At 51.1% G+C, this 21,741-nt stretch overlaps 1 protein-coding gene across 1 annotated transcript in view; it reads left to right on the top strand.

The window, feature by feature from the left end:
• The window catches only part of DOC2B (double C2 domain beta), a 133,682-nt gene that overhangs the window by 101,601 nt on the left and 10,340 nt on the right, over positions 1-21,741 (top strand). Inside the window, exons 5-6 of the mRNA XM_050928825.1 lie at positions 539-665; positions 3,346-3,503. Coding sequence (XP_050784782.1) covers positions 539-665; positions 3,346-3,503 — 285 coding nt within the window. The remainder of the gene's footprint in view (positions 1-538; positions 666-3,345; positions 3,504-21,741) is intronic.

Here is a 21,741-nt window from a genome sequence, read left to right as displayed (position 1 = left end):
TGGGGAGGAGTCAGGTATGGGCCCCCTTCTTTGGAGCGCTATGACAGCTTCCCATACTTACTGCACTGAGAAACGCTAAACCTCTGAGACATCCCGTTTCTGACAGTGCCCGCATAGCCCTTAGGGAAGGAGCTGACTCATCTTGGGGTGGAGGGTCGCTCATTTCAGTCTCTGGGCCGTGCTTTGAAGGCTTAGCCCGGGAGAACTGGTGAATTAGGTCTCTCGGTGGTGAATTAGGACTGTATTTTCCCTATGGCCACAGGGCACTAACTGGAGCCCTTTGTCGGGCAATTCTACTTGAAAAGCCAGCGTTTGGATAGGCCTGGGCATCAGAGCTCTGCTTTCCCTTTGCCCGTGGGGGGCATCATGGAGGAAGCGTGTTCTGCAGCTGCCCATGCCATACTGGGTCTAGGAGGAGCAGAGGGTTTGAATGTGGCACTCAGTTCACCCCCTAGTTAGCAGGAAATACAGATTGGCCCCTCCTCTTTTGCCAGCCTGTCTTGAGACTGATTCCCCCTCTCCCCCGTGTGTGTTTCAGAATTTCCGTCTGCGACGAAGACAAGTTCCGCCACAATGAGTTCATCGGGGAGACGAGAATCCCATTGAAGAAGCTAAAGCCCAACCAAACCAAAACCTTCAGCATCTGCCTGGAAAAGCAGTTGCCGGTGAGTGAGGGCAGGGCTCTGGGATGGGTGACTGGGAGCGGGGTAGAATCTAGCTCTGACTGATCGGCTCTGCCTTCGGCCTCCTTGTCTCCTTTTCACTTCTTAGCCCTTCCTCTGCTGCTTAGGGGGTACTTTGAGAGCCCCTCTCCCCAAACGGGTGTGGAGGGAGTGCCCCCTCGCCAGCCTGGCCGTTGGGAGTTCTGCCTCTAAGTGCTCATGCTTAGCCACATGCCAACAGCAGACCTGCTGCTGAGCCTCAGCGCTGCAAAGGGGCCAGCAGCGACAGCCTGACTGGGGACACCCTCCTCTCCCCCGTGGCAGCTGACAGGCTGAGGAGGCCTAGAGGGACTTGGACCAGCCAGAGAGGAAAGATGCAAAGCCAGCAGCCCTCCACAGTACCGAGAGGAGAGAGGGTCCAGCTCGCGTGTTAGTGCAGCGCAGCGTGGTTTGATGGGATGGCTCCAGAGCATAGCTGATTTAGCCTTGGAGGAGAACTTGCATAGGTGTGGTCATGAGCTGGCTAGGCTGTGCCACCACTGCCCTCTGTTGAATAGAATCAGAACGGCTTGACCATGTGCCATAGCCCTGTTCTGCTAATGGAGATTCTTCTTTAGTTCGTACGGCAGGGATCTGTGCTTTTGGAGTGTGTGCACCTGAGGGGGTCTGTTCACGTGCAGTCCTGTGTTGCATGGTGTGCAATGGAAGTGAGGTTTGTTACAGTAGGATAAACAAAATGCTAAACTCTGATCACCTAGAAATGCTGGCTTTGCAGCCAGGGGTGGCTCTATGAATTTTGCCACCCCAAGCACGGCAGGCAGGCTGCCTTCAGTGGCTTGCCTGCGGAGGGTCCGCTGGTCTGCGGGAGGTCCGACGAAGCCGCGGGACCAGCAGACCCTCCGCAGGCACGCCGCAGAAGGCAGCCTGCCTGCCACTCTTGCGGCGACCGGCAGGGCGCCCCCAGTGGCTTGCCACCCCAAGCACACGCTTGGCGTGCTTGGCCTGGAGCTGCCCGTGTTTGCAGCTCATCCCACTCTTCATGTGGAAGGGTGTGAGGAGGAGAGTTCATCCTGCTAGGCTAATCGCGGTGTCCAGGCTAATTGCTCACACTAGCACCTTTCGGATAAGAGGAGCAGAGCTGCAGGATGTTTCCTTGGGCTGGAACTCCTCTATCAGTGCGGATCAGTTCCTGGGGAGGTCACACAGTTCACAGATGCTGTTGTCCTTTAAAACCATCCATCCGTTTCTTCCCCTTAAGCAGCCCTGACAGCCAGCCAATCGCTTTCTCCTGCCGATCAGCCCAGCAAGGCTTATTGGCTCCTGGGTCTCCTGGTAGACGTCCGGTCTCGTGCCAGGGGAGTGGTTGCAGATGACCACAGTTTCTAGTCCTGCTGGGATGTCCAGGCAGGTGCATAGAGAGAGCTGTGTGTTTCCTTGGAGTGCAAGCTCAGCAGCGAGTGGTCCGTGAAGGATGTTGGTACACGGGGGTGTGCAGCCACCTCAGCTGTCCTACCCCCCAATGGCAGCATTGGCTTCCACTGAGCATCTCCTGCTACTCGCTTGCTCATGTCAGACCCCTGCAGTGAAATCCAGGCCACTGAAGCCAGTTTGGCTATTGACTCTGATGGGGCCGGAGCAAGCAGGCTGCCGGCAGGCTGAGCCTTTCCAAACCACCCACTTCCTAGTAATGCTTCCAAGTCCTTAGGCAGCTGGAAACCTTGGCCGTCCGCCTCCCAATCCATCTGATGATTGGATCATTAAATTCCCTAGGTCCAGTTTCCCTCGTGCCCCCAGTCACACCCATTTAAAACGGGAGATACCCCATTATCCCAGGCTGAACAAGAGCAAAGTCAGGCCCTGGTGCGGGGTGCATTCAATCCCGCCCCGTCCTTGGTCATCCCAGGGTACCATGCACATCCCCTTTGTGCTCCAGCAGCCTCGGCATGCCCAGACCCCACATTGCTTGCCTTGGGGGTGAGTCATCTCCAGATTCCCTTTCCCAGGAAATCCTTGCCCGAGAGTGCGTGGGAGAGGCACCGTGACTGAATCTGACACCTCCTTAGATGTGCCATTAGGTATCATTTGGGCTGATTCTAATCCCGGCTTGCAAGCAGGGCCTGGCAATAACAAACAGGGCTGAACTGCCCTCATCAGTGATTTGGGCAGTGATTTGTCACCCCAGGTGAGCGCTGCGCTTTGGCTCTGGGTCCAAGAGTCTTCCCTCCCATGCAGCCCCTGACTTCCAGCCCGTGGACCAATGGTATTAGCAGCTTTCGGAACCCAGGCTGTAAGCAAAGAGTCGCAGGGAACTCTGTCTGCAGCAGGTGTAATTGGTGTCGCTGCACTGCCCGGGGCCATCAGATGCAGCGGGCAGCCCAGACAAGGTAGCTGAAGACTAGAGCTGGGTTTCTGGTGAAAAATGCAGCTGCGGTGACCCCGAAACACTGTGTGAATCTGTGTCCGTTTCGCCAGATTGCTTCAGTTGGAAAAAAATCTGAAAAAATCCAACTGTTTCAATTGTCTCATTCGAAACAAAAAGTCATTTTGAAGTTTTTCTTTCCTTTTATTTTTTAAATATTAAAAAAATATTGAAAATGTTCCAGGTGGCAATGGGACGTTTCGTTGTGGGTGGAACAAACAGCTCACTGGGTTGTGCTTGTTTCTCTTTCCCCAACTCCCCCAGATAGATAAAACAGAAGACAAGTCCCTGGAGGAGCGCGGCCGCATCCTCATCTCCCTCAAGTACAGCTCCCAGAAGCAAGGCCTCTTGGTCGGCATCATCCGCTGCGCACACCTGGCTGCCATGGATGCCAATGGCTACTCCGACCCCTACGTGAAAACGTAAGTAAGTGACGTGTGATTTGAACGTGGAGGGGGCCTATCTGCTCCAGCGACCAGGCGGAAGGGCAAGAGCTTGCTTCTGGCTTCGTTTGTTGGGGGTGGGATTCCGGCCCCCCTCCCGTGCAGAGCTGGCGTGGGGAGAAGGTACCCTTGAACTAACCTGACCATGGGGCTATGTGCTGGGACCAGAAGAAGATGCCCTATCTCCTGACTCAGCGCGTGCCAGCAAAGCTGGCAGAGTGGAGGGTGGTGTTAGCCACCCCTGGCCTGGCTGGATAGCACACTGGGACTGGGATTGTCACAAGAGCCAGAGGTGCCCAGCTCCTAATGATTCCTCAATTCTAAGGCCAGAAGGAGCCATTACCATCAGCTGGTCAGACCTCCTGCATAGCGCAGGCCCGGGAGCCTGCCCAGTGAGGAGGAGACCGCTGGATGTGTGGCCTGGCTGGTGTATCACAAGCAGGCAAAATCTTGGCAACTGGACAAGGTCCTGATTGTCCCTTCCATATCTCTGACCAGGACTTTGGAATAAACTGCTCCCCTCCCCCACCCTCAGCCGGAAAAGGCTTCCCATGTGTTACAAGAACAGGAGTACTTGTGGCACCTTAGAGACTAACACATTTATTTCAGCATGAGCTTTTGTGGGCTACAGCCCACTTGGTTACAGTGAGCCCAGTGTCTGTTGGGTGCTAGTGGGATTTGGGTGCCAAGTCTCCTAGGATCAGATTTTTACAGGTATTTTAAAGGCCTAAATATGCTGACAGGCAGCATGGGGGTTTTTCAGAAGCTCTTGTGAAATCCCAGCTGCCTGGCTACAGCTGCAAGACAATGGGGCTGCAGGGAAATAGCCACTTGAAAGGGCAGAGGCATAACGGCACCTTCCTCAGACGCAGCTGGGTGCCACCTGCAGCCAGCAACATCCTCTGGTTCTGGCAAGCCAGAGCCGCCTCGTTATTTGAGTCGTAAAGCTGCAATAACAGATGAGGTGGGGCGGCTGTCCCATAAAGCGGGTGGCCCGATGTGATTATAGTCACCAGTGTGGGGACAGTGATAAGGCAATTGCTTCTGACATGATCCAGTGACTTTCCTTGCAACCTAATGTAATGATTTAATTGTGCACAGTTAAGTCATTATGCAAGGCAATCAGAAAACATTATGCAGGGCTGATGCCCATGTCATGAGACAGGAAGATTTAACCCCTTGAGAGGAGCCTGAATAGCCTACAGGAGACTGTCCCCACCCTGCATGCTCTGCCTTGTGATGCCCTCACACTGGTGAGCGTTTGAGTGATCCAATGGCACACGTGTGGTCAGATCAGGCACCTTGGCACACGCTCTGGAGGCCTAGAGGATTAGATCAGGGGACTGGGAGTCAGAATTTCCCAGGTTCTGTTCCTAGCTCTGCCTTTGACTCACCTGTGTGGCCTTGAAAAACGGGGGTGGCTTCGTTCACCTCCCTCAGAGAAGCAGCGTAGGGCGTAGCAGCGTATAGCTCTTGGAGATCCGTGTGTCAAAGGTGCTATGGCAGAGAAAAGCGCCATTCGTGCTGCCAGGTTCCTCATCCTGGAGAAGAATAAGCAGGTGTGTTTGTCTATGCGCTACTTACCTGGCCAAGCACCTGCACTACCAGGGCATGTTAACGTAAACCTGCTAGGACTCGTGCTTCCCAAACCACAGCATGGTCGTGGGCGAGGGGATCTCGGAATGGGAATGCTGACACGCTGTGGTGCTGAAGGGGTTAGGGAGGCAGCAGAATCTGTTCAGTGAGGAGAGTGCGCAGTCCGTGCACTGTAAAAGCGCCAGAGGAGCTGCTGGGTGAATGGAGCCTTGAACAATTGGGAGGATGGTTAGCAAAACCGTGTGCATGGAGTCCCCCATCCCCACTCCCAAACAGCACGTGGTGCCCAGGAAAGGTCGCGGAGGGTCTGGCTTTGCATCGCTCCAATCTGGCTCCCTCATTAATGCCCTGCAGTGGAATAATGAGTCGCAGCTTCCCTTTCATTTGTTCTGTCCAATTCCTGGAGCAGCAGGGGTCCGGGGAGTCTGATTCAGAAGCTGCGTGAGACTGTCAGCAAAGCTGGGGGTAATTATCTCCAGGGGCAACAGATCCCCCACCCCAGGGGTCTGCCTGGCACTGATGTTTGGCTGGGAGGCTTCCCATCATCACCCCATGGTGGCTGACAGCTACAAGCAGCTGCAGTGATCCAGTGGCAGTGGGGGGGGGCGTGTATGTTTGTGAAGCCCCAGCACTGTGATTTCCTCCCTCTCTTTCGTATCAGAGGCCTCCGGCTGTTGAGAAGGGAGGGGAGAGTTTGGGGGAATAATTGAGATCTTGATTAGGGCCCTAATTAATTCAGCAAACCTGATAGTTTGCATAATACGAGCTCATTTCCCTGTGCCGGGGAAGCCTGGAAAGATTCAGTCCAAAGAATAAATCAGGCCAGTTCTTTCCCATACATAGATTTTAAAGCATAGCACGTGCTATGCAGCAGGCTGGTTTTGAGTTGGGGGTGAAAGGGAGACAGCAGCAAATGGAGCCACACACAACGCAGCAAACTTATCCCCCTGAACATTCTTCGCTCCTGACCAGCAGCCCCCCGGCTGTTCCAGCCCTGGGCTCTCCCCTGCACCCGTACCTTTGCCAATGCTCCTCAGTTGTGTCGTGCAGGCACTCCTGGGATCCTTACCAAACACCCTTGCAGCTGTGCCAAAGCACCTCCCTCCTAACCTCCACCCCATTGCTGTCCCAGCCCTGAGCACGAACTTCCCCATGTGTGGCCAGGAGTGGGGAGGCTGTGTGATGTGCCGAAGTATCTGCTAAGGACAAGGCTGGGGCCAGGACACACCCTGTTGTTGTGAACTGGGTGTGATACTGAAGCCCTGATGTTAGAGTGAATCTTACCTCGGGGTCTGGGCAGGCGTTAGAGGGACTGGGAGCCGGACATGGAGTCTTTTAGCTGCTGGTTCCAAGTAAGAACTCAGCCGTCCCGTCACAGGCAGGTGCCTCCTTTCTGGTTTACGATTTTGGCTCCTGCTCAGTTTCCTGCCTCTTTCCTCCAGGGCCCCAGGCCAGTGACCTGCAGGGCACTCCCCTCAGTGATGCAGGGCTAAGGGCGCAGCTGGTGATTGTAAGTAATCAGGACAGCACTGGCTAAAGGGAAGCTGGAGGCGACGCAGTGATTTCTTTGCTTGCGACTCGGCATCTGTGAACAGTACACACGGCTGGTCTCTTTTACAGCCTCCGGTTCCTGCTGCTCCTTTGTCCTGTCTGCCCCCAGCCTGATCCTCTCACCCACCTCTTCTGTCTTCTCTGTTGCCTTGGACGCCTCCCATGGCAGGGATGTGTTTGTGCAGCACCTAGCACAGGGGAGGCCTCTGTAGAAACAGGCCGAGATTTTCCAAGCAGCGGTAGTTTCAGACATCCAGTTCCTGTTAGATCTCAGTGGGCACTGGGCATCCCCAGCCCCTTTGAAAGTCTCACCCATAGCAAACCAAGGAGTCGTGCGTGTTTCAGGCTGCGCTGGGCATGATGCAAGAAGCCTGCAACCACTGGTGCGATAGTGTGTGCTGAAAACCAGTTCAGGGTGGTCCATATGCAGAGACAGGTCGGGGATGGCAAGTGGCCTGAGATCATCAGCCAGGCTGAAAAAGCCAAAAGCCCCGTATCCCTGTGATCTCCCCCACCCTCCCTGCCATGGGTCATGGGCAGGCGGTGCGTGGTTCCCCAGTTCAGAATGATCCTCCCACCCCCCCATCCAGCTCTGTCCCACCACTTAACCAATAATTGGATCCGCTGACCTGTAAACAGCAGGTAGCTGCTATTGCTGCTCCAGCCCAGGATCTGCTCATGTCAGAAATACAGCACGGCTGAGACATCAACTTCCTCCTAGCTTACACTGTGCCTATTTGGTCCTTAATACTACACCTGCCTGTACCCCTCCCCCCCGAGTCCTTGCCCTTCAAGGGTGCATGGACACCCAAGAGGGGCAGGGCGCACTGTGCTGCTGAACGTGTGGTGTGTTAGAGGCAGGTCCCCAAGAGCAGGTGTGCTCACCCCAGAATCTATGGCTTAGTCCCAAACTGGGTAATTACATTCTGCCTACCCGCCCACCCGTTTCAGGTCAGTTACACGGAGGCTTCCTGTCCTAATCGGAGCTGCACTACTTAGCAGCTGGTGTGTTTCACTCCAGAGGTGGCTGCATTTCAGCCAGTGCATGAAATGATTCCTGTGTATGCCAGTGTTGAGGTATGCAAAATACTATATAAGGCATCAACTCACCAGTTTCCTGAACAGAGAAGCAGGTGGTTGTGATCTGTGGGAGGCACCAGACGTACTTGCACCTCACTCTTGGGCTGGCCTGTTGGCACATTTCCTTTTTGTCTTGCACCTTGAGAGCCTGTGATCGTTTGTTGGGAAAGAACTGTTATTCAGTAAAGGCGGACCCAGCTTTTTGCCCTGTGAAAGACTGATGTGTAAAGGCTGGAATGCAGCTCTCCCGCCCCTGGAGAAATGGTCTGTTTGAACGGAGTCGGAATACACCCACATGCGCTCCCTGACCTCATTGCTATTCCACGCCATGCTTGTAGGGTGACAGAGGGCCTGCAAGAGCTTTTTATGTGAATTCCCCAGTGGTCATTATCCTCCTTGGGGAATAGTTTACAAAAAATAGGGAAACCAAAGGCTCTCCCCCAGGGAAACCACCCCGGTAATGTCTGGAGAAGGTACAAACCATTTGTGCACCATAAACTCAACATGGCTAAATTACAGAGATGTGAATTGAGATGCTTCTTTCTCTCTTGCTGTGTCAGAGAGCAGGTGCAGCATTCAGCGTTAGCACAGGATCGGCTTTAATTTCCTTCCTGCCAAAGGGATTCTGCAAACCATAATCAAAATGAAAAATAAAAAGGCCCAGGCCAGGGTCTGGGGGACCCCAACCCCAGGCATGCTGGCCGTGGAGTGCTGGCTTGGGGTGGATGGCTCTGTGACAGCCACCATCTTGTCCAACACCAGGGACTGAGCGAGGGGCCAGTGCTAAACTCATGAGACTACAGCTTGAGCTAAAGAGCCAGGCTAGCACTAGAGCTGTGCAGACCCTATCCTAGTTTGTGAACGGTGACTGGGGGTTACATCTGTGTGTGTATGTACAGTAAGCTGGGCAGGGCAGGGGCTGTCTCTAGCGTGCTCAGCACAACAGGGCCTCCATCTCTAATTGTGACCTTTAGTGCTACCATCATATTAATAACGGGAGCTGGGTAGTGCTGTGCAACCTAACACTGTAGCTCTCACCATATGTGATCAGCCCCCTCCAATGCACGGTGCTCAGTTGTAATGACATTTTGAGAGACAATTATATGGTAGTAGCAAAACCAATCTCCATAATGGCTCTGTACAGGCACTGATGCAACCTGAGAGCAGCCTAACCACTTCTAATGACATGGGAATACCTCTTGGTCATCTCGCCATTTGTACTGCAAACACTTGCCCGGCGATCTCTCTCAGTGGGGTTGCATACTGATAGGCCCCCATCAATCCAGTCGCCCTGGTTTATCCCTTAAGGAATGCATTCTGGGGCGGGGTAAGCAGGATGGCTTTCTAACAGCGACTGACGTTTCCACTCTGAAAGGAAGAGAGACCCATAAAATAGGGGATGATGCTTGTCTGTCTCACATGGAGCTGCACGGGTTAATTATTGCAGGAGAGTTTGGAATCACTAGGTGAGGGTCTCTGGCCTGTGTGATGCCCCATTTGGCCTTAACATCTAAGGCTGAAATTTTTCAAATCCATCTGTTGGAGTTGTGCATCCAATTCTCATAGGAAATTAAGAGGAACTGGGGGACCAAACCCTATAGCTGGTTTGGAAAGTTCAGTCTGTGAATTTATGCTCAGTACCTGGAGATCCCAGCCTCAGGGTGGAAGAGGCTAAAGGAATACAAAGAAAACAGTTGTTTTAGAAATCTGCCACCCTATCACTATGACTATGATATTGGTGGGGGATACCCCACAGCTACGGTCTAACAAGAACAATAGCTTTCTGAGGGTTCGTCTACACTACAGGATTATTCCGATTTTACATAAACTGGTTTTGTAAAACAGATTGTATAAAGTCTAATGCACGCGGCCACACAAAGCATAATAATTCGGTGGTGTGCATCCATGTACCGAGGCTAGCGTCGATTTCTGGAGCGTTGCACTGTGGGTAGCTATCCCGTAGCTATCCCATAGTTCCCTCAGTCGCCCCCGCCCACTGGAATTCTGGGTTGAGATCCCAATGCATGATGGTGCAAAAAGTGTCGCGGGTGATTCTGGGTAAATGTCATCACCCATTCCTTCCTCCGTGAAAGCAACGGCAGACAATCGTTTCGCGCCCTTTCTCCCTGGATTGCCCTGGCAGACGCCATAGCATGGCAACCGTTTTGCCTTTTGTCACTGTCACCATTTATGTACTGGATGCCGCTGACAGAGGCAGTACTGCAGTGCTACACAGCAGCATTCATTTGCCTTTGCAAGGTAGCAGAGATGGTTACCAGTCGTTCTGTACCGTCTGCCGTGCCAGTGTAAATTGGTGATGAGATGACGGTTATCAGTCGTTCTGTACCGTCTGTTGCTGTCATGGGTGCTCCTGGCTGACCTTCGCTGAGGTCGGCTGGGGGCGCAAAGACAAAAATGGGAATGACCCTCCGGGTCATTCCCTCCTTATGTTGTATCTAAAAATAGAGTCAGTCCTGCCTAGAATATGGGGCAAGTGAGAACCAGTGTATCAGAGAACCAGAGAGCACAGCCGCTCCGTGTCAGATCCCACAGAAATGATGAGCTACATGCCATTCTAGGGAGTGTCCCTGCAACAACCCCACCCGTTGCTTCCCTCCTCCCCCAACCCTTCTGATTGCAGGGTCCTCCCATTTGTGTGATGAAGTAATAAAGAATGCAGGAATAAGAAACACTGACTTTTTAGTGAGATAAAATGAGGGGGAGGCAGCCTCCAGCTGCTATGATTGCTCAGGCAGTACAGAATCTTTTCTTTAGATATGAAAGGGGGGGGGGGGCTGATGGAGTTCAGCCCCCAGTTGCTATGATGAGGAGAGTTACCAGCCGTTCTGTACTATCTGCTGGGAATAACCGGGAGTCATTCCTATTTTTACCCAGGCGCCCCCGGCCGACCTCACCTGAGGCCAGCCAGGAGCACACACAGGCTGATGACGAGGACGGTTACCAGTCCTACTGCACTGTACCGTCTGCCACCGGGGAAGGGAGGGGAGAGGATGCTGCTGTTCATTGCCCCAGCACCGTGTTTACCAGCAGCATGCAGTAGACATACGGTGACACTGAAAAAAATCAAGAAACGATTTTTTTCTTTCATGGGGGAGGGAGGAGTAAATTGATGAGATATACCCTGAACCACCCCGGACAATGTGTTTTGACCTGAACCACCCCGGACAATGTGTTTGACCCTACAGGCATTGGGAGCTCAGCCAAGAATGCAAATGCTTTTCGGAGACTGCAGGGACTGTGGGATAGCTGGAGTCCTCAGTCCCCCCTCCCTTCCTCCATGAGCGACCATTTGATTCTTTAGCTTTCCGTTACACTTGTCACACAGCACTGTGCTCTGGACTCTGTATCATAGCCTGGAGATTTTTTTCAAATGCTTTGGCATTTCATCTTCTGTAACGGAGCTCTGATAGAACAGATTTGTCTCCCCATACAGCGATCAGATCCAGTATCTCCTGTACGATCCATGCTGGAGCTCTTTTTGGATTTGGGACTGCATTGCCACCCGTGCTGATCAGAGCTCCACGGTGGGCAAACAGGAAATGCAATTCAAAAGTTCGCGGGGCTTTTCCTGTCTACCTGGCCAGGGCATCCGAGTTCAGATAGCTTTCCAGAGTGGTCACAGTGATGCACTTTGGGATACCGCCCGGAGGCCAATACCGTCAATTTGCGGTCACACTAACCCTAATCCGATATGGTAATACCGATTTCAGCGCTACTTCTCTTGTCGGGGAGGAGTACAGAAACCGGTTTAAAGAGCCCTTTATATTGATATAAAGGGCCTCGTTGTGTGGATGGGTGCAGTGTTAAATCGGTTTAACGCTGCTAAAATTGGTATAAATGCGTAGTGTAGACCAGGCCTGAGGCTCTTAATCTCAGATAGCGGATGGCGCCCCTGTTCACCAGGGCACGAATACTCCTGCAGGACAAGGAAGCATTTACAGCCTATCAGCCAGAGAGAAGCTGTCGTTCTACCTTTGCTGGTGACGTGTTGTGTGGGCTTGAGATGGACAATAACACCAATGAGTCTCCTTGACTACCTTCCTGTGGGATTGGTCAGCCTTGGCAGCTTTCATTCTGTGCATGGTTCTGAGTGCTCTTGTGTCTACCTGGAGACAACAGAAAGGGGAACTCTGTGCATAGATCAAGTGCTGCTTGGACAAAGATAATTGTTTCCAAGAGTGATGGGAAAACAGATGGAAAAGCAGGTATGAAGTGAGTGATACATCCTAAGAGCAGGGGGGAGGAGGGTTTGTCAGATCGCATGGGAGACCTTGGACTGTGAGGCAGGAGAGTTTATAAGTTTCATCTTTACACTCTGTAGATAGCCATTTGTCTGGACAAGCACCGACACTCACATGGGAATTCCCAGACTGGATCAGACCAATGGGCCATCTATCCCAGCACCAAGAGAGGTCAGCACCAGCTGCTTCAGAAGAGGATGAAAGACACCCTGCAGTTCTGGGATAACCAGCCTACAAGGAGTTTCTTCCTATCCCTATTAGTGTTTGGATTTCCATTTCTCCACCATTTGTTGCTCTTACTGCTGGTGACAGTTCCAAAACCAGTGTTCACAAAGGTGAATCACAAATGGATCCCTGTCTGCTGAAAATCCTTGGCAAACAAATGACAGCAAATGCAGAAATCAGGAAGGTTCAAAAGCTGTTATGAGCAGACATAAAGGTGAAATTCACCGGGCTATTTATTTGCATCCCAATCTACTCACCCTGTAAGATTTGTTCCCACACAAGGGTCTGGATGATGTTTCTCCCAATAAATATTTTTTTCCCTTGGAGAATGTAATGACAGAATAGCCAAAGGGTCATTTGTAGGTGGGGTTCATTTACACTGGTGCCAGCCCACGATCATCGTTGATGGGCATCCCAGTCTTATCTCCTTCTCCCACCAGCAGTGGAAGAGGTGAGATAGAGATAGCTCAACATGGCCAACTTAGGGAAAAAGCCTCATACAAAAAGCCTCGTAGCCTGGCTGGTATGTGTGAAATCAGCGTGGAGAATCCTGCCACTGTCACAAACTGCACTAATCAGCCCCTGTTGCACAGTCTCCTCTGAAGCCAAGGGCTGAATGAGCCAAGGGAGACTGAGCTCTCCCTTCTGTCAGCCTTACAGGGAGCCCTATAGATGGGCCTTGGGGAGTGTTGGCAGGGCAGGGTTGTGAGTGGCTCCCACTGCCTCTGGCTACAGCTACACTATGAGACTATGTTGGTGTAGCTACAGCACTCAAGGGTGTACATTTAGTGAGTGATGTAGCTATGTTGATCTAGATTATAAGTGTAGGCCTCTGTCCTGTGACTCAGTAAAATACTTTGGTTGCCAGGTCTGTCAGTCACTAAACTCACAGCACAGCAATTAATGCTAATATGTTCTGGATGGGCTTTTTGTTTAAATGCAAAAGACAGAGGGGTTTGGAGAAGGAGACAAAGAAGTAAATGTTGGCAGAGCTGTTGCGATGTGACTGCATTTTGTTTTACCAGCACAGTTCCAGTGCCAGGAGTAAAGAGAACACGTTCTCTGTCTGTGTCCCAGCCAGTGTTCCCGTTATTCATGGCTTGGCTTAGCAGCAAACAGCCCTCAATGTTGTATTGCTGTTCTTACGCAGTAGGAACATAGACATGCTCATCTAGTCTAGCCCAGGGGAGGTGGGTGGATGACGAGGGGTGAAATGTTTAGAGCAAAGTGGTGAAAAGCAGAGTCCTTTATAGACAATTGAATGTGAGCCTTTGTGTTGTGCTTCCGTTCTAGCCACTACAGTGATAGGTGCATTAGAAATGCCTCCGATAGACAGATGGGGTCAGTTGCTCAGCAGTGCTCAGCACCCAGCCACTCCCATTGTGACATTCCTGGCTAGCTTTTTAAAGAATTCCACACCCAGCCTGCATCCCATGTGCTGAGCTCTTCTGCAAATCTGGCTCCTTATTCTGGTGCCTAAATGGGAGCTGAAAATCTCGCCCTCTGTGTCCAAGCTGGGCTCTTGTTCCCTGGATTCTTTCCCATTCACTTTGCGAATTCCATGGTCACTGGAGAGAACCCTGTCCAAAACTACCTGTGGTTGTTTCCCTGCTCTGTGGAACATCCACTTGAAGGCCATGTCTACATCTAAAATTTTGCAGCGCTGGTTGTTACAGCTGTATTAGTACAGCTGTATAGGGCCAGCGCTGCAGAGTGGCCACACTTACAGCAACCAGCGCTGCAAGTGGTGTTAGATGTGGCCACACTGCAGCGCTGTTGGGCGGCTTCAAGGGAGGTTCGGGGAACGCGAGAGCAAACCGCGGCGAAGCTGGTCTCCTTTCCCGGTTTGCTCTCTCGTTCCCCGAACCCCGAGCAAGCAGGTCTCCTTCCCTGCGGTTTGCAGGGTGGTTCGGGGAACGCGAGAGCAAACCGCGGCGAAGCTGGTCTCCTTTCCCGGTTTGCTCTCGCGTTCCCGAACCACCCTGCAAACCGCAGGGAAGGAGACCTGCTTGCTCGGGGTTCGGGGAACGCGAGAGCAAACCGAGAAAGGAGACCAGCTTCGCCGCGGTTTGCTCTCGCGTTCCCGGAACCACCCAGCAAACCGCGGGGAAGGAGACCTGCTTGCTCGGGGGTTCGGGGAACGCGAGAGCAAACCGGGGAAGGAGACCAGCTTCGCCGCGGTTTGCTCTCGCGTTCCCGGAACCACCCTGCAAACCGCAGGGAAGGAGACCTGCTTGTTCGGGGAACGCGAGAGCAAACCGCTGCGAAGCTGGTCTCCTTTCCCGGTTTGCTCTCGCGTTTCCCGGAACCACCCTGCAAACCGCAGGGAAGGAGACCTGCTTGTTCGGGGAACGCGAGAGCAAACCGCGGCGAAGCTGGTCTCCTTCCCCGGTTTGCTCTCGCGTTCCCGGAACCACCCAGCAAACCGCAGGGAAGGAGACCTGCTTGCTCGGGGTTCGGGGAACGCGAGAGCAAGCCGGGGAAGGAGACCAGCTTGATTACCAGAGGCTTCCTCAGGTATGCTGGGATACCTGCTTATTCCACGGAGGTCAAGAAAAGCGCTGGTAAGTGTCTATATTTGATTACCAGCGCTGGATCACCAGCGCTGGATCCTCTACACCCGAGACAAAACGGGAGTACGGCCAGCGCTGCAAACAGGGAGTTGCAGCGCTGGTGGTGCCCTGCAGATGTGTACACCTCCTAAGTTGCAGCGCTGTAACTCCCTCACCAGCGCTGCAACTTTCTGATGTAGACAAGCCCGAAGAAACAAATGCACTTTCTGCCTTTCTCTGCTTTCTTAACTAGTCACATACATTCTCAGTCTCCTGTATTTCTTCTAGGTTTTGCATTTGTGATCCCACTAGCTCAGCCGTTGCCTGGCTCCTTTCTTTCTATCATAGCAAAATGCAGGACAGCTGCTACCTTGTGCCACTCTAGGTCTTGCTGACAAGCCTCGCCCCAGAATGATGCGTGTGCCTGTGCTAACCTGGCAGACTGTGCTTTTACCCTCTAGAACCTTTTCAACCTGCAGTATGTGAGCGCCAATTCAGAGGCATGGCTGCTAGGGCTGAACAAAATGTAAACTGAGTTCAGTCTGGCCAGCCTATGTTTGGAAACTCAACCCTCACATAGTTGAAATTAACTGATCTCATTAAGATATGCAAATGAGGACATCATGGTAGCAGACTGCATTTCTTTACAAGCATGTTATTCCCCAGTGATTATTTTACAGCGCATCAAAATAATGTACATGCAAACCTGCCTTGTGTAATTTAATCCTCTTTTCTTGCTCTTTTTAACCTTCACATTTAATGGATGCTAATTTATTTAAAAGGAGGAGAGGGGAAAACAAACTTCACCAGATTCCCTGGGCTTGGGATTTTTATTACAGGTGGGAGTTTAAGTGCCTACATGATTTAGAAGCCCAAGTGCCAATGAAAATCCATGGGGATTTGTGCTCCTAATCCCCTGTAGCAGAATGAGAAGTGTTATCAAAGTTATGCCAGAATCCGAACACACGCTTCTCTCCTTCTCCCCTAGTGGCTAATGCAGAAGGAGCTGATTAGATGTGTCCATGGTGGGTGAGTTTGCAGTCCCAGTCTATGGCCTTGCCTACACTGGAGTTTGGCAGGGTTTTATTGCTCTAGCACCTAGGAAACCTAGTTATGGACCAGGACCCCATTATGCTAGGGGCTGGACAAACTGGACAACGAGGCAGTCTCTGCCCCAGACAGCTTTCAGTCTAACTATACCTGTACCACCGAAACCCCGTGTGTAGAGAATTTGCACTGGTGACTGTGCTAGAATCAAGGGTCAGTTGCCATGGTACTAACTGTGGTTTAGAAAGGTTTTTCCTGTAATGGGGGCAAATTCCCAGTGTAGGCAAGGCCTGTCTAATCCAGGCGCATGTGAGTCCAGCTGTCGCTTAGCTACAGACACAGCAGTTCATTATGTCTCCAAATAGAGCTGTTCCTCTCCAAGGCAGGCAGATGAGGATGGGATGCCCACTAACTATCCGGAACTCTTCCTGCAGCACGGTCCCATTAGCCCATTAAATGGCTTTATTCTCCAGGCCAGCTGTGTGCAGGTCTGACAGTCCAGATGAAGCCATTACGTGCTGTTCCCTCTTTTCTTCTCGAGTGTGATTAATGCTGTACTTTAGCAAGGTGGGGTGGCTGTCTTCAAATAAGCAGAGCTTCGAGTGTTGCTAATAAATGGGGTTGAGCAGGCTGTACCATGTGCGTTGCCTGCTTTATGCAATACTTCCTGCCCTGGTACCTTGGTGTGGCCAGGACTCTGTTGTTGTTTTTCTGTATTCTGATAGTGTGTTTAGGCCTCTGGGAGGTGGGGGGCCCCATGGTGCCAGGCACTGTACAAACACAGACTAGATGACAGTTCTAGCAAGACAAGACTTGCGTATCCTGTGAGAGATGTAGACAAGCAACAAAATAAACAACCTGCCAACATTTTTCTTCCGGGTTAGTTTCCCCATGGAGTGTGTGTGTGAGAATTAGCCAGTCCAATAGCAGGCTGGCTGGCAGTGATTAGTGCTGGGTATTAGGTCAGTAAAAAGCAATACTACAGCCATCCCCCAGTACCTGGCAGGCTCGCTCCAGAAAAGTGCTGCAACTTAGGCCAAGCCTGTGGAATCTTTCTAAGCATAGGTCTGCACAGTGCTTTACCAGGCAAGATGTAGACTTTTCCTTCCCACCCCATCCCAGATGTCAGTGCTGCATGCGGAGGTGGGAGCTGTGTTGTTATTTCTGCTGTAAGTGCAGACAAGCCCTGAGACCTGTCCCATTTCAGCAACAACAGGACCATTAGCAGGACAGTGTCAAGGAAGTTAGTGTTTTACACTTCAATACAGCACAAAGTATTAAATAAATGTCTGCATTACTCCCTTTATTTCTGTATCAATGAAATGGCAGTTCAGGCTGTCCAATGCTTTCAGATACTTGGGCGTGGGATAAACAGGTTTCCCACACTATTTGGATAAATAGAGATGTACCGTAAATCCACTAGTTAGCCACTATCAAACCTCTTATCTCAGAGACAGGGACCACACCTCCATGGCACGTTCTGTGGCTGCTCTTTCTCATGGTTTGCAGTTCCCCACAGACAGAGACCTGTGGGCATCAACCTTCAGTTGCCACAGGGAGATCTCAGTAAAGATTTCAAACCTGCCTCATTGGTGGGGGCCACCCCATCCCTCAGGTGGTAGGGCTCACAGGGAATGGGGGGTATTCAGATGCCTATTGCTCCCTGTGCCACTTCAGTGGGGCACAAGGATGAACACAGGGCCACCAAGAGGCTCCAGAATGGCTCCTCACTTTCTGCCTCATCCCTTCTCCCTGTTCCTCTTCTTTCTTCCCTCTGTTTAGTGCCCCCCACCGACTATAATTGTAGCTCTAATCCCTCCCCCCCCCGGGTGCTCATGACATTCAGAGTTGGCTCTGTTTCAGGAGGCAGCTGCTGCTTAACCAGTCAGCCCAGCTGCCTATTGGCAGACTGTGAAGTGGCCTCCAGGTCAAACATTTGGGACAGGCTGGATCTTACCACAGTGGGTTGCCCATCCCTGATGCAAATCTTGTGGCAAAGGAGCCCAGTTCTAGTGCACAAGCTGTTCAAACCATCTCTCACCCCAGCCCTTTACTGCACCATTAACCATCGAGCCTATAGTCCCAAACTGGTTTCAGAAGTGATTTGCTGAACGGGTTATCCGCTCCTCTTTTCACCCTGGATCTGATCCGATATTTCTTCCTAGTGCTCTGTTGCAGCTAAGCTTGGTAACATATTGAAGCAGAGTGAGCAGGGCTTCAATTGCCAGCTCTTTGCTGGAGATTTTGCCGCACTGTAACACACCGCATGTCCTTTGCAGGAACACACAAGTGCTTTGCTTGCTGACAGATGCCATCTGAATAGGAATCTTTTCCCATTCCAGAGATCTTGCTGTCTGGCTCCTGGCACTGATCCCGCCAGCCTCAGACTGGGTGTTTTGACGTTGAATGAAAGTGACCGTGCCATGAACTAGCATGAATGAAAAATTCTTTTTTATTTGATCCCCCTAGCATGACTGCAGTTTATTGGAGGGTTGGGCGGATGGGGAGAAAACACTCACCAGCTGTGAAGAGCAGAACGTGAATGCAGTCTCCTCCAAACTCAGAGCCATTCCTCCAGGCATACCAGTGGAAGGACCAACTAGTGGCCCACTGCATTAGCTGCCTTTGGTAGGATCTTCAGTTTGGTTTATAAGGTGACTGGCTTTCAAGCACAGCAGCAGCAGCATTCCTGGTGACACTCCTTGTCCTAAAAACACCAATCCCTCTCCTTCAACAGAATGCCCCCAACATGCTCCCTTGAGTCCCCGGCACAGTGATGTAATTGGTCCCCTAAAGACTGGGCAGCAGCAGCAGCTGAACAAAGGGGGAAAAGTTTCCACTATCAGACCAGTGGATACAGTGTATGGCATGTGCGCGCATCCATCCAGGCACCCCTGCCAAAAGCTGTGTCATCAGTGGAGTCATATTCAGGGACTATTGAGAGCTCTAGGAGGTGGTTAGTAGGCAGAGGCCTTTGGAGCAGACCTGGCAAACCTTCTGCAACGAGTAATTAGGGGCCTAATCAGTTTTTGCTTCTAAGTGATTTTTCCCATGTTGGAAGTATGTGAGAGCAAGTTGTGGGTCCCCTGATGAGTAAGGGCTGTGGCGGCTCTCAGGGGGCCTGCAAGGGGCTCCCAGCGCCATAACCAACCAGGACATCAGAGATCTGGCAAAACGAATACACTGCCAAGATGATACTATGTGGGCTCTGAGAGCCAGTAGGCTTGTCAGGAGCAGAAGCCATTTCAGATGCAGGGTGGGTTTTTTTTGTTTTTTTTTTTTGTTTTTTTTTCTCCGAGAGAGAGTAATAAAATCAGTGAGAGTTTTTAGTTTCAAGAGTTATGATTCTTCAGGACCAGACTTCTGGAAGAGTGAAGTGCTAGGTGTAGCCAGAGAAGTGCACATATAAAATGGCACCTCCTAACTGAGCAGATCAACTCCTTGTGGGGCTGAATCTAGACCTGGCTCCAACAGGCTGCTGCGGAAATGTCTAGGAACATGGGAATTGCCAGACAGCGTCAGATCCAAGGCCCAGCTAATCCAGTTTCCTGTCGCAGCCAGTGGCCAACACCAGATGCTTCAGAAGAAGGTATAAGAATGCTGCAGTGGGCACATGGGGACATCTGCCCTCATTTAAATCCGTTCCCTCATAGTTAGAAATTGGCCTTTGCCTTGAGGCATGGGGGTTTTATATCTGAACATAGCAAAGGAGGCCAGAAAGAAATCTCCTAGTGCAGGGGCAATGTGCATCCCAGGGGGTGTGCAGGGACAGAAGGGGCATGCCTGGAGCACTGAGCACTACAGGGATTTTGTATAGGCATCCCAAGAGAGTGGAGGCTGCTCTTATGCTTTGGGTCTAGAAGTTAAGCACATACTTCAGTGCTTTGCTGAACTGGGATTCAGTTGGAGTGCACCTGGTTTCAGGAGAAGAGTGCTGTCTATTCAGGCTGGCATGTAAAACCAAGATTAGAAGCTGTTTTGCTGTGTGGATCATGTCTTTGTACTACTGGAACAAGGAGCTCAACTTTTCCTCTGCATGTGGGCTGTGCGTTCACCTAACCTGGTGCTTACTTGGAACAACTGCTAGTTTCTTCCCCACCCTAAGTATCCTGTTCACTTAGCATGTGCTCATGGTCAGGAGTAAACAACAATTCAAAAGGCAATTACACAGCTAAGAAGAACTAAGGAAAACGTATTCTTTCTTTTGAAATCAATCTCTCTTAACAGCAGCCTAGAAACCTCCAGCTAATTTATGAGCTGGAAGGTTGAGTGTGGGTTTGTTTTTTTTTAAGACAGTCTATTCTGTGAAAGGCCCAGGATTGCAGGTGTGTTTTGTACCAGTCCTATGACAGTTCTGATTTTGTTTCTTGTTGCTGCTTCAGCTTTTGCTGGTTTCTCTGCTGTGCTTGTCCTGCCAGCCTCAATTTTAAATCCGTTTGTGTGAGAGAGAAAAACGCCCAGAGCTCGACATTTGAGGCTTTGTGGCAGTGAAATGGCTGTTGTGCTCATAGTAGACTAGTTATTAATAAGTCAGGTGTATTGACACTGAGCAATGACTGAGACAATCGGATTCAATCTTGTAATATGGTTTTATCCCACAAAGGAAGTTTGCTTTGTTCCACAAGGTGGTCTTGTTCTATTAAAATCCCTTCTCAGAATGCGGTTTGTTAATCTCCTTGGCTTTGCTTTCTTTTTTTTCTATAACTTTTTATTCATTTTTAATATATAGACAAAGACAAACATAAACTATACATCAACTTCTCATAACACATAAACTTCTTATATTGGAGCATCCTTTCTAGCCCTTTCCCCATATGAGTTGAGCTGAGGGGTTCCTAAAAAGGCTGCTCAGTTGTGACCACTGCCGCCAAAAATCCCCCCATCCCAGTTCAGGGGCATATGACGACCATCTTGTGGTCACCGCCTGCACACGTGTCCGTGAGTAGGGACTTCTGGTGATCACGTCACCTCACCCATCTCCGCAGGACTTTTATGGGTGGAGGTGGGGAAAAAATTCTTCCTGCGAGAGAAGCCTGTGCGTGAGTAGTTTAATATGAGGGAGCCGTTGCACATCACCAGCCATACAAATCTTGGCGGAAATGGCACCTGTGGCTGGTGATAAGGAGGTCCAAGAAAACCGGGGGAGGGGAGTTCTTTTCTGTGGTAGCCTTCGTCCATCTTTGCAGCTGTTGAGAGGCAATTCTGCTTCATCCGCCTGCTCTGCCGTTGGGGTCTTATACTGGGTTGTGTTGTGTTGGGCTGCACTTTGTCTGGTACCTCACCTTTGACCTTATCACCATGGGTTACCCCACCAGGAGTACAGGACTCCTGATGGCATTGCACTTAGGGTCTTAAGTATACATACACAAGCTTCTCCACCATGTCAAGGTGGCAGCCCAAGGAGAAGGCTATCCCACCATACCTGACAGGATAACCACATCCAGAGGGATCACTCCCAATGTGGTCAAAAAACAAAAATGTTTCTTGCAACTTGGAATGTCCGTACCCTACTAGACAACTCAAAAAGTGAAAGACTTGAACACAGAACCGCAGTTGTCACCTGAGAACTCTCGAGGTACATCATCAACATCGCTGCTCTCAGCAAGACAAGACGTGCAGATGAAGGTCACTTGAGGGAAGAGGGTGGTGGTTACACTTTCTTCTGGAGCTACGCCTCTCGTGGAGGTGGTTTTTTTTAGAGCACTGGGAGAGCTCAGCGCTGTGCCACGACCACACAAGCCACGTTAAAGCACTGCCACGGCAGCACTTTAACATTTCCAGTGTAGACTAGCCCTAAGAGAATTAAGACATGTTGACTCAGCATTTATTTCAGCACTTTCTGGAGAGGAGGTAGGGTGGGTGTATTGTGTGTATGTATGCACAACTCTCTCCCAACCCCTGCAA

Source organism: Gopherus flavomarginatus, chromosome 19, assembly GCF_025201925.1.
Source record: "Gopherus flavomarginatus isolate rGopFla2 chromosome 19, rGopFla2.mat.asm, whole genome shotgun sequence".
NCBI classification, from domain to species: domain Eukaryota; kingdom Metazoa; phylum Chordata; order Testudines; family Testudinidae; genus Gopherus; species Gopherus flavomarginatus.
Note: the sequence above shows the minus strand (reverse complement) of the source record. Positions and strands in the feature narration are given on the sequence as shown.